The 12,866-nt window shown below is 40.2% G+C and overlaps 1 protein-coding gene across 2 annotated transcripts in view; it reads right to left on the bottom strand.

Moving 5' to 3' along the window:
* specc1la (sperm antigen with calponin homology and coiled-coil domains 1-like a) overlaps positions 1-12,866 on the bottom strand; it is a 33,571-nt gene that overhangs the window by 4,875 nt on the left and 15,830 nt on the right. The window contains exons 4-14 of one of the 2 annotated variants that reach the window (XM_055168016.2): positions 11,788-12,119; positions 9,856-11,145; positions 9,249-9,456; positions 8,142-8,215; positions 7,285-7,460; positions 6,716-6,879; positions 6,458-6,600; positions 3,215-3,305; positions 2,384-2,473; positions 1,287-1,449; positions 1,002-1,104 (exon numbers count right to left, since the gene is read on the bottom strand). In XM_055168016.2, coding sequence (XP_055023991.2) covers positions 1,002-1,104; positions 1,287-1,449; positions 2,384-2,473; positions 3,215-3,305; positions 6,458-6,600; positions 6,716-6,879; positions 7,285-7,460; positions 8,142-8,215; positions 9,249-9,456; positions 9,856-11,145; positions 11,788-12,119 — 2,834 coding nt within the window. Of the gene's footprint in view, positions 1-1,001; positions 1,105-1,286; positions 1,450-2,383; positions 2,477-3,214; positions 3,306-6,457; positions 6,601-6,715; positions 6,880-7,284; positions 7,461-8,141; positions 8,216-9,248; positions 9,457-9,855; positions 11,146-11,787; positions 12,120-12,866 lie in introns of both variants that reach the window. The other variant, XM_055168015.2, reaches the window with a different exon arrangement.

Consider the following 12,866-nt stretch of genomic DNA (forward strand, 5'->3'; position numbering starts at 1 on the left):
TTGCAGACCTTATCAGGTTGTTCTTAAAACCACATAAGCCTATGTTTTAAAATTAGGAAATGGCATTGCAATGAAATCTGACAAGGGGAAAAACCTCATTGATCAAACTATAATTGTAATTAGTGGTGGCCATTAGATATACAGTATAATAAGCACAAAATGAGTCATACACAGAATAAAGCTTAAGACGCCTTTCAACTGCACACAACAAATGACGGACAATAAACCGGAAGTCATTTATTCCCTATGGAGAGTTGCAAAGGGGCTGTGTGAGGTGCCAACCGTCTGCGGATCTGTAATGTTCAGATCCGTTTTGACAGTTTGATCCTTTAAAATTTTTTTACCGATTACACCGCATGCGATACGCTGACTGGAAGTAATGTATTTCAGTGTATTCCTGTGCGAGGTAAAAATTATTAATCCTTTTTTGTTTAACTTTATCAATAAAACTTGAATCTTAAAAAAAACTGCTTGATTACTGATAAGTAATTCATTATTAATTTAATATGTATACGTTATTATTTTAAACTTGTCTCCATATGTTCTCTCAAACAAATATTGGCAGTCTTTGTCATAATATGCATAGCTGTTTATTGTTTCATTTATTTGCATAAAATTTTTTATTACACTATGGTAAATATTAGATTGATTAAATCACGTGTTACGATTAAACTGAAACTTTAATACGACTGCCACTAGGGGGCAAACTCCGTCAATTGTGTCCAAATGTCGTGTGCAGTGGAAAGGCATTTTTTTCCAGCAGAAGGAAGACTTTACATTTTTACTTCATAAAAGTTGTATTGACACATATTTTTTTGCTTTAATATTTGAATTGTGTGGTTACCGTTTTATAAAACCTTCGCTTCCTGCCTAACCCCTAACTGCCTAATCAATCGTGATTTATTCATGATACTACCTCACCTCTCACACCTTATTTCTTACATAAAAAACAAATAAAATCAAGAAGCAATAGATATGCATAGATCTGTATTGATACCAACCTGATAACCTTCAGTCTTCTTTTGACACCATCTCAACAGCGCATTTCTTTTAGAACCGCCATATTCACGAGCCAAAGCGGACAGGGGGTCTTTCCGCTCCTCTCTACAGGAATAATGATCTATGTTACTATCTCAACAACATTGCAATCAATACAGTACATATTCAAATTCATATCACCAAATATTTTAAACTAGTAAAGTTGATGGCTTATGGATAGATTTCTTTAAAAAAACAAAAAATTCTTGAAAGATAAACATGCATTTAAGGTTGCGTTAAATGCCTACCGAAGGCGGCTGCGTGCTGTGGGGTTGACGGAGGCCGTGGGGGAGGAGGAAGCAGAAAGGGAGAGAGGAGGTGCACTAGATCCCATGGCTATCAGAGAGGAAGCTGGACCTCCATCAGGAGTACTGATATCCCTCTTTGCCTCTTCGCTGCTTCTACGAGAGACTAAGCAGTGGAGAAAGACCAGTATGATCATCACGTCGTCCTTATTTTATTTGTATGAACAATGAGTCTAATAGACTCATTCTCAAACATGAATTCATATTGCAAACCAAATTGGAAAAGATTGTCTGAATCAATTAAGTGCTTTTATTAAAGGGACAATCCGCATTGGATTCTAACCGTTTTGGAATCCATTAAGCTGATCTCTGGGTCTGGCGCGGGCAATCTTAGCAAAGCTTAGAACAATCCACTGAATCTGACAAGACCACCAGCACCGCGCCAAAAAATTACAGAAGAGTTTCGATATTTTTCCTATTTAAAACTTACTTTGGCAGGGGAGTATTTTCAGGCAGTGCGTAATATACTACGGCTGCTGCAGCCATGTTACGGCAGCAAAGTCACTGATTACTACGCCAGAATAAGAGAGTGCAGCTCCTAGCCATATCTGCCCAGAAAATCGCAGCTTTTAATTTTCCGTCGGTCTTAGCACATGATGTAAATACAGAAGAGTCAAGTTTTAAATAGGAAAAATATCCAAAGTCTTTGGTTATTTTTAGCACAATGCCAATGGTCCCATCAGATTCAATGAACTGTGCCAAGCCACGCCAAAAGTGCCAGCGCCAGGCCCGGAGACCAGCCGAATGGACCCCAAAACGGCAAGAACCATGCCTAACTCTAGGGGAGCTGGAAAATGAGCATGGAATGTCCCTTTAATAGTAAAAATCAGCTGATTTGTTGTAACATATTTTAAAAACTATTAAGAACCATAATAAAATAAACTGATTTGAATGTTTTGATGAGACTTTAATTAGTTACAAAATTGAAATATTGTCAGAACAAATTAGTGCAGACTACAAGAATTCATAGTTGGCAGTTTGTTAAAAGCGTTATGTATGGTATCTGTATTGATTAGATTTGGGATGGGGTTGAGCTACACCTGTGATGGCCTTTGATGTGTCCATGTTGGCGACTCTTTGGAGGGCTGATGCAGGACGACTGCCATTGGCTGCTCGGAGCAGATGCTCTGCTGCTGAGAGGAAGAGATATTGTCACAACCAGCTTTCTAAAATCTCTCATCAACTCATAAATATGACTCTTAAAATTAAAATTAAATTAACAACCCACTTTCTAGGCTTACAACAAAATAATAGCACAAAAAGATCAACGAACAGTATAAAAATGAAAGAAAATCCCAATGTCAGCAATGAGTCTAAAGAGCTAGGGGCCATAAAGAGCAACCAATAGCACAACAAGCAATCTTGCCAATCAAAACACTTATTTCCATGAACGTTGATAAAAGTTTCCAGTAAGTAGTCTATCTTCTCAAAAACAGGCATGACAAAGGGGTGCTATGTCCTGTCCTGCACGTTCACAAACATACACCACCTCCCCTTACAGTACAATAATGAAAGAACCAGAGGGGGGAGCATTAAAACCCCAGTATTTGTTCATACTTGGTGTATTTTTCGCACGAGTTATCACATTTGAGGTCACCATGAGTTCAGTGCTGCTCGGGTGCCTATGACTCCCAAATTACAGCATTTGATTATTCATCAGGTCAAGTAAAAGGTTACAAAAAGCATTTGGCACAGTGCTAAAAACAATGTATTAGCAGTACATTGATATATTTGATAGGTTCATAAGTCAAAATTGTTTTGAGCCACATCTAACAGTATTTGTGAGGTTAGCGCAATAAATTCTTCTGATGATTGTGGTTAATGTCTGTAGTCTATTATGATGTCAATTTTGCACTTATGGTGTCAGTTACCTGGCATGCTGATGTCTGTGTAGCTGGGTCTTTTGTCTGCAAGTGAGGAGAGGGGCTTGGTGGCAGCCATAGAGCCACTGACTGAATGTCTCTGCAGGTCATTAACACAAACACAATATTTCAACACAAAAAAACATTTTTGAAGCTAGTTCACATTGTAAAGGATAAAACATTTGTGTAGCTCAGGAAATGAAAACAAGCACAAAACTTAAAATATTTTTTCTAATTTACTACAGTAATGGTTCATATTTCAGTCTTATCTGAGATCTTCACATGCTCTTTGCTTAAAAATGCAGCAAGCTGTTTTCAAATCCACAGCATATGATCTTGTCTTCACATCATCTGCTCAATATTTTTTATGTAACTAGGCCTGGATCTTTGCCAGCTTTTGATTGATGTAGAAATCAGAGGACAAGAGCTAAGCAGCTCCAGGCTGGACCTGATCTCAGGAGGAAGGAATGTCTGGAGTATCTTCTGGAGCATTTTCTTCCTAATTTTATCTTTCTTCAACACTGGACTGATAATTGTGTCCTTATATAACCTCACTGCTGAATATTATGAAAGGCAGACCTTGATTTATACACATGGTCAATTAAAAAATTCACATCCACCAGTGCTACATTTATTTTAAACAATAAACATACGGTATATTAAAGTGGCTAATGCTCGTTTCAGTGTTTGTTTGGACTATCATATAAATAAAGTTTTATTATATTTTATGCTATATTTTCAGGGTAAATGATAAAGGAAACAACAAATTATTATATTAAAAGAACAAAAATTGATAAAATCCTGAAAGAGCCCACAGTTAAAGAGTTAGTTCACCCAAAAATGAAAAATAATGTCATTAATGACTCACCCTCATGTCGTTCCAAACTCGTAAGACCTTCGTGAAAATCGCAGTTTAAGATGTTTTATATTTAGTCAGAGAGCTTATTGACCCTTCATTGAAAATCTATGTACGGTATACTGTCCATGTCCAGAAAGGTAATAAAAACATCAAAGCAGTCCATGTGACATCAGTAGGTCAGTTAGAATGTGTTGAAGCATCGAAAAATACATTTTGGGCCAAAAATAACAAAAATGACGACTTTATTCAGCATTGTCTTCTCTTCCGCGTCTTGTAAATCACATGTGCGAGACTAAAGTCACGTGACTGCAGTGACGCGGCTGACGTGTTATCTGGTGCGCCCCAGCTGTTTTTTTTTTTTTTTGTGAGCCCAGGATTTGTTTACAATCTGAGGGAGACGCACGCTGTTAGTTTGGGAAAAAAACCTTTGCAAACATGTCTCAGGATAACACGTCATCCGTGTCACTGCAGTCACGTGACTTTAGTTTCGCGCATGCGCTCCACAACACGTGGAAGAGAAAACAATGCTGAATAAAGTCATCGTTTTTGTTATTTTTGGACCAAAATGTATAATTTTGATGATTCAACACATTCTAACTGACCCACTGATGTCACATGGACTACTTTGATGATGTTTTTATTATCTTTCTGGACATGGACAGTATACTATACGTAGATTTTCAATGAAGGGTCAACAAGCTCTCGGACTAAATATAAAACATCTTATACTGTGTTCTGAAGATTTGATACTGTGCATCACCATATTATGATTAGGAGATTACGTGAATGGGTGGGTGTATCAGGAGTGGCCCTAGATTGGTTTACCTCATATCTTTCACATAGAAGTTTTGATGTATCCATTGGTGATTTCCACTCGGCCTCGGCACCCTTGTTTTGTGGTGTTCCACAGGGCTCAGTGTTAGGTCCAATATTGTTTATTTTATATTTGTTGCCTCTGGGTCAGATTATTCAAGATTTTAACATTTCTTATCATTTTTACGCAGATGACATTCAGCTGCACTTTACCTTTCGACAAAATGATTTATCCAAACTTTCAAGGCTCTTAGATTGTATAGATGCCATAAACAGCTGGATGGCTGAAATTTTTTTGCAGCTGAACCCAGATAAAACAGAGGCTTTAATTGTAGCACCAGACAGTGCTATCCCTCTGATTATGCAGGAAATTGGACCTTTGTCACCTGCGGTCCGGCCTAGTTTAAGGAACTAGGGGTTGTATTTGATAAGTCCTTATCTTTTGAAACCCACATAAAATCACTGACAAAATCCTGTTTTTTCCATTTACGTAATATCAGTAAAATGAGGTCTGTGGTCACCCAGTCAGAACTAGAGATGCTTATTCATGCTTTCACTTCTTCCCGTATTGATCACTGTAATTCACTTTTTTTCTCACTTAATAAATTTGTTCTTCATCGACTACAATCTATTCAAAATGCAGCTGCTAGGTTACTTACTAGATCAAATAGGCGCACTCATATTACCCCGATACTCTACTCGCTTCATTGGCTTCCTTACAGGATCCAATTTAAAATTCTAACCTTGACATATAGGGCTTTACATGGTCAGGCCCATGCTTATCTGGCTGATATAATTCATCCTCATAACCCACTTCAGTCTCTCAGGTCTAATAACCAAAATCTGCTATCTATGCCGCGTACTCTTTTAAAGACATGTGGGGATAGAGCCTTTGCCGCTATGGCACCCAGACTCTGGAATGCTTTGCCAACCAGTATTAGGTTTGCTGAGAATGTGGACATTTTTAAGGGACAAGTGAAGACTCATTTGTTCAGGTTAGCTTCTAAGTAATCTAGGTTCATGTCATATTTATCATTTTATGTGTTTTATTGATCTATTTTCTTTTTTAGCTTATTTTTATTATGTTGTACATTTTTAATTGTAAAGCGCTTTGTGACATTGTCTGTGAAAGGCGCTGGATAAATAAAATTTACTTAATTACTTACTTATTACTGAAGATGAACGGAGGTCTTACGAGTTTGGAACGACATGAGTGTGAGTCATTAATTACATTATTTTCATTTTTGGGTGAACTATCCCTTTATATAAATCACACACATATCCTGTATTTGCTTTCTGACATAAGCTTTGGGTGCTTTGACAGTGTAGTAACAGGAACCAAAGCACTCTGTGTCACATCCAGACTGTATCAGAACGTAAGCGAAAAGAACAAGCCGCAAAGGAAACACTTTAGTTCCCATGAATAAGTGATGTGAGAACTGTCAAAATTGCCAGTGGTCCAGGAAAAAGGAAACTGTGCTATCTTGAAGTAAGGGTAAACAAGCAGGAAATCAGCCTACTGCTTGACCTTCAAAGTGAAAAGGATTTTCTCTGCAGTGCTGTATGACTTTGCATGATACCTGTATGGGTGAGACTGCGGCAGCAGGCGGGGTCTTCATAGGGCTGGGGCTGAGAGGTGTGCGGGGTAAGGTGGTGGTGGTCGCGGCTGTGCTCGCTGCTGCTGCGGCAGCTGCAGCAATTGCAGTAGCATTGGCTCCGGGACCTATGACCACAACATATTAATTATTTGTTACTTTGAAAGTGAGGCCAAAAAATGTTACTTTTAATCAAAGCACTGTAAAGTGTGTGTGTATGCAAGTTAAGTTGACATGCAGTACCCTGAGAGGCACTGTCGAAGCTTTTGATAAGGGTTTTAACTGTGGGTGAAGGTTCAGATGATGTGGAGGGGCGTCGACTTAATCCCATCCCCTGCCGGAGCGCGGCCAGATCCCTCTCCACAGCATTCATGTAGTTATATACACGGCCACGTTCCTCGTCTTGCCTTTAATAGAGCACATATGTTAATATGGACACTGACTTCACAGAGAAAGTACTTTTTAAAAAATTACATGACTCCCTTTAGGTATATGCTGGCCCAAAGTATAATTATGCTCACAAAATTTGGTAAAAAATGCCTTCAGTTTAAATACGTGAATATATTTTACATTAAATGCTGAAAAGTAATGTTAAAAAAGAAATCACTTGATAAAAATAATAAAAAATTTTCCCTAAAAAAGTAATGATTATATTTTTTATATATTTGTGTTACCCTCAAAATGCATTTTTGGTTAACTCCCAAATTACACTCTTATAAGGTCCGATTTCAGTTAGGATGCTTTAGATGATTGTTTTGGAACATGACCACATTTCTAAAAATCTAGCGTCCATCATGTCATATTGCACTTACTTGCGGTTTTTAATTTCATCCAGTTCTTTGGCCAATTTCTCATTCTTCTCCTGGGCTTCTTGCAGGCGGCGCCGCAAGTCACCAATCTCCTCCTGTGCTTCCGATTTGATGTCATTAGCAATGACCACAGCAGTCTGCAGGTCCGCCTGGAACTGACGCCACTCTGCCGACTCTTCCTAAACATAAATAACATGCAAGAACACAAAGTTTAATAGAAATAACCACAAACCTGCATTGACCCAATTTGCAGAAGGCTTTACCACTCGTCATGCATCCAAAAATTTTTTGGGTATCTACATGTAGCGATGGGAGGGTATAAAAATTTCATATCATGATTATAGTGACCAAAGTTATCACGGTTATCAATATTATCATGGTTTTGTTAAAATGAGATAGAGATGTTCAAAAAGAACTGATACACACACTGAAAACATTTGAAGTTTTATTTTTGAAAATCACAATTTCATATTTCATGTTCCTGAAATAATTTCTGTGCTAAAAAAAATAAATAAATCTGTCTAATAAGTTTACAGTGAATGAATACATTATCCCTTGAATGCCTTCTTGTGCAAAAAACTATGTTGCATGTGTGCATTGAATTATTCAAAAATGCACACCCAAGGTGGTAATGTGGCACGACATGGAGTGCCGTTACACTGCGGATCATATGTATGACGTTAATTAACCAAAATGGATGTCTGAATATTCATGAATCAAGTTTTAGAAGAATCCTTCAACTGTGATATTCCAGTGATATAATCAAATACAGGCAGGAGCTCAGAAAACTCTTTTAGGGAATTCCTGTCTGTGATCCTCAGTTGACCTCCCAAAATCCCTGTGCCTGTGTCCTCACTTACCCTGAGTTTGCGGTGCAGGATCTTTATTTCTCGCTCCATGTCGTGCTTCTGATCCTGAAGCTTCTTCATTGAATCTGACAAAAACAGAATGGGAGCATGAAGTGAGTGAATAAAGGTCATACAGGATTCAAATTAAGGAACAGGAAAAAAATAAAATGCACAGAAGTGACAGTAATTATGTAAAACGAGCAGCATGCTTTAGTATAGCATTTCTGGGATGATAAAGGGTGGTGATTAGTTAACATTAACTCGATTTGTATCTCTCTTTATCATTTTCAATTATGTGAAATTTTTGCCGTAGTAAACAATGTTGAGTGTGATATTGCAAACTGCAAAGTAAACCATGTTTATAAATGACTGTCTTGCACCACCATGTGGTGAGATGAGGAAAACACTCAGACCAAATCAATTTTAAATGCAGCAATTGTGTTTTAGTAGCCTGGTGCAAGTCTAGCATGGCAACTATGGACCTATTTTGCCCCTGAAATATGGAACCAATCACAGAACGGAGAGGGGGCAGCAAGACGATGACGACGTCTATGCGACACACCAATTGGCTATGAGCTACGTACAGCCGCATTTGATAGACATTTGTAGCACCCAATAAACGGCATAGGGAACCAATCACAAAATGAGGAGGGGGGCAGCAAGGCGATGACGACGTCTATGCGACACACCGATTGGCTATGAGCTACGTACAGATGCATTTGATAGACATTCGTAGCACCCAATAAACGGCATAGGGAACCAATCACAAAACGGGGAGGGGGCAGCAAGGCGATGACGACGTCTACGCGACACACCGATTGGCTATGAGCAACGTATGAGACTGGTCTGGTGTTAGCTAGGCTAGTGTTTTAGAGGAAAGCAAACTAGATATTTACAAGCTAAACTGTCTTGAAAGGCTGCTGCTACATTTTGGTACATATTGTGATATCATCCAATTTAAATTTTCATAATTCCCCTAAAAAATATGCAAAAATAAACAAATTGTGATGGTTTTGCATGCCATTTAGATGCTCTCTTGATTCATAAAAGCTTTAAAAATGCTGCAAAAAGCCTAGATCCTGCATATAATAAATGGCCTGGATGATACATTTAACTTACTCTCTAGGTCACTGATGATGAGGTTGTCATGAAGTTTGACAGCTCGGTGCTGCTCAACTTCATCCTCCAACTCGAAGATGGTCTCCTTCATGTCGCCGATCTCCCTCTCTTTTTCCTGCATGTCCTCACGTTGCTTCTCTAGAGCCCTCTTCTGCTCCGACAACTCTTTTTGCACCTCGCTCTGGAAGTCCCTGTACTCTGCATCCAGCTACACCACCAAACAAATAAAAAAAGAATCAAACAGGCTCCTGAAGGGGGTCGCACACCGGACGCGCAGCTCAGCGCCGTTCTAAAAAAAAATCTGACACATTGTTTTTTATGAGTATACGCACACCGTCGCGCCAAAGAGCGCCACTCACATAGTTTAACATTAAATAACATCATATTTGTCCCAAATCATTAGCGATTAAAATTGGCTGCTAACGTATATTTTCCATTTTGAAGTAGACGCTATCTGACTAAGCTTGCGCTATTTAATGTGCACTTCCGTTGTACGATACCTCCGAGTTGTCCAAGACACGACTCGACGCGGCACTGAGCTGCACGTCCGGTGTGTAACCCCCTTAACAGTTTTATGTGATTACACGCACAGTTTTTTCATGCTCACCTTATTAAGGGTGTCCTGTAGACATGCCACCTCACTGCGTGAGTGTCCCAGATCATCCTGCAGTTTGGCGGCCTTGGCTTCGGCTTCTTCCTTGTCTAGCCTGACCCCCTCCAGAAGCTGGTGGATATCGCTCTTATCACCAGCATTGTGGATGGAGTAGAGCTCAGCAACCGTTTGCCTCTCTTGCTCCAGTAAGGCACGGCATCGGCTCAGCTCAGCCTGGTCACCGTTTACGGCGGCTTTACATTCCTCTAACAGGGCGGCTATGCTACCCCGCTCCTGCCTCTCCACATCTAACAGCCGATCCATGTGATGGTTACGCTCTTTCAGCGCTGCGATAACACTCTGAGCTTCGGCGTTGTCCTGCTCGGCCATCTTCAGAGTGTTGCTGAGGTGTTGCTGCACACCGAGGAGCTGCTCGCGCTCAAAGCGAGTGTTGTCCATGAGCTCTACATATCGCTGCTCTAACTCCAAGTATCGGCCACTTTTGATGTCCTCATCCACTGAATAGGCCACACCGTGCTCGTCCAGCAGCGAGCGGAAGTACTCGATTTGACGGCCACAGTGCTCTAGTTTGTCGCTCTGCTGGCAAAGAGAGTCCATAAGCAGCACCTTTTCTTCTCCGAGCCGTTCGTTCTCGCCATTTAGCTCCTGCGTTATCTGCTGCAGGTCTGCCAGCTCCTGCAGGGTCGCTTGGAGCTCCTCAGCTGTGCTGTGTTGGTTCTCCTCCATCTGGTGTATGCGCTCTGTCAGACACGCCACCGAGACCTCGCTGGTGTTGCCGCTGCTCCCCTTACGGGACGTGTTGTGACATTCAGGAGCGCCACCTTCAGACTCAGAGGACGACAAAGAACCGCAGCCAGAGGGGGCATCCAAAGCATCGTCACTGGAGGTGACTGCTTGGTAGACCTCACTAGACTCACTGTCCAGGTTGTCTGTTGAGCCACTTCGCTGGCCACCTGTCAGAAGGTCCTCCATGGAGCCCGGTGCAGATCCCTCTACAGACGAGACCACAGTGTCTCCATGACCTCCACCTCCCCCAGAGGAGGAAGGGTCAGGACTGGTAAGATAGAGAAAGTTTTTTTCCGCCCCATCCAATCTCTGCTCCAGAGAAAAGCCCAGTGCATTAAGACGGTCCTTTAACATACGATTTTCATTCTTGAGCAGGTTGAGCTCTCCACGGATAGCGTGGTTCTGATCCTGTAGGAGCAGCAATGTTGACTCCACATCTGCAGCTGTGATCACGGCCGCAGCCTCCCTCTCTGGTGGCCTCTCTTCTTCTTCATCCTCCTAAAAGTATCATAACATTACATTGTGTACATTTGTGGGAAAAATCAATCACAACTGATCTGACATACTTAAACGGGACATATAATGGAAATCTGATTTTTTTTCATGTTTAAGTGCTGTTATTTGGTCCCCAGTGCTTCTATTAACCTAGCAAATGTGTAAAAGAACAACCCAGTAACTTTTTTGACAAACCTTCTCTGCAAGCATGTGAAAAAATAGGACATTGAAATTTGGCTCCCCTTGTGATGTCAGAAGGGGATAATACCACCCCTTAATCTGCGATATCCAACCACAGCACTGCCATTTAGTGCAGAGATCAGCTTATTTGCTATTAAAAGGACACACCCAAAAACGGCACATTTTTGCTCACACCTACAAAGTTGCAATAATAACATGCTATAATAAATTATCTATATGGTATTTTGTGCTAGAACTTAAAATACGTACTCTGGGGACACCAAAGACTTATTTTACATCTTAAAAAAGTCTTGTGAAATGTCCCCTTTAACAATTTTCCTAACAATGGTGCAAAGACTATGCATATGCAATACATCTTTTAACAGCATTTCCTTCGCTGGATGCATGCACTAGATGTTATAAACAAAGTGTTTAAAATCAAAGCAATAATGTGAAAGTTCGTACCTCAGGCAGTCCCAGCTGAACCCTCATGTCTCTCAGCTCCCCCCGTAGCTGCAGGATTTCCACGTCTTTGCTTTTGGCCAGACCTAACAGATCTTTTACTTTGGCCTCCAGGGCCACCTTATCGTTTAGATGTCCGTCAGACTTTGATTTGCTCATGCGGCTCTCCGAGTCTGATGTTTGGGCCTGTCCACGAGAATGTCTGTGCTGGGTTTTGTCAGAACTACCAGTGGATGACTGCTTCTTACTGCTGGAGTTTCTGGAGTTACGCAAACGATCTCGCGAGGAGTTGGACTCTTTGGAGGCCGTGGATGATGTCCGTTTGCCGGATGGGCCTTGTAAAGATAAAGACAGAGATACAACTGAATCAAACACTACAACTCATGTGCTAAAATAGCTCATTTGCTTGAGTATTTTTTTGCAATCATTGCCATAAACATAATTATATTACCTAGCACTAAATTGCTGCTGTAAAAACTCTATAGACACGATATTTAGAAATGCTGCATTACCCAATAACTACAAAATGTTAGTAGGGGTCCGTGTGGCAAAAACGCGGGGTTAGTTGTAACATGGACTGTTTACATTGTTGCACAAGGTGAGCGTTTTGCTTTTTCCGGTATTTTTTTCACGCTGCCAAAAGACTATCTCAACTTTTTTGGTGGGCTTGAAAATATTACGCTGTGTTACAACTAACCCCTCAGCACTTACGATATGAAAACCGCTAACGTTAGCGTAATTCTTGCCGTTGTTTAAATAGGCTACACACATGATTGCTGACTGCCAACAAAATAAATGTGCCCGTTTTATCAAAAATCGTGTGTCAAATTTATTTTTGTTCATATCTTTAATATTGATTGAATAAAGTCAGGCCAAAGATTGAAATCATAATGAAATGAATGGCTAAAATCAGACTTTGATGGTCATTATCTCAGAATTTGATTTTGAAACTGTAGTATGGTTATTACAGACTGGGTCACATATAAAAAAAATTTTTTTATAATAATTGTGCTGCTTTTTCTCACATATTTAGACACTTGTATCCAATTATTATTGAACTATAGTTAGAAAAGGGCTGGATG

The sequence above is a fragment of the Misgurnus anguillicaudatus genome, chromosome 5, assembly GCF_027580225.2.
Source record: "Misgurnus anguillicaudatus chromosome 5, ASM2758022v2, whole genome shotgun sequence".
Taxonomy (NCBI): domain Eukaryota; kingdom Metazoa; phylum Chordata; class Actinopteri; order Cypriniformes; family Cobitidae; genus Misgurnus; species Misgurnus anguillicaudatus.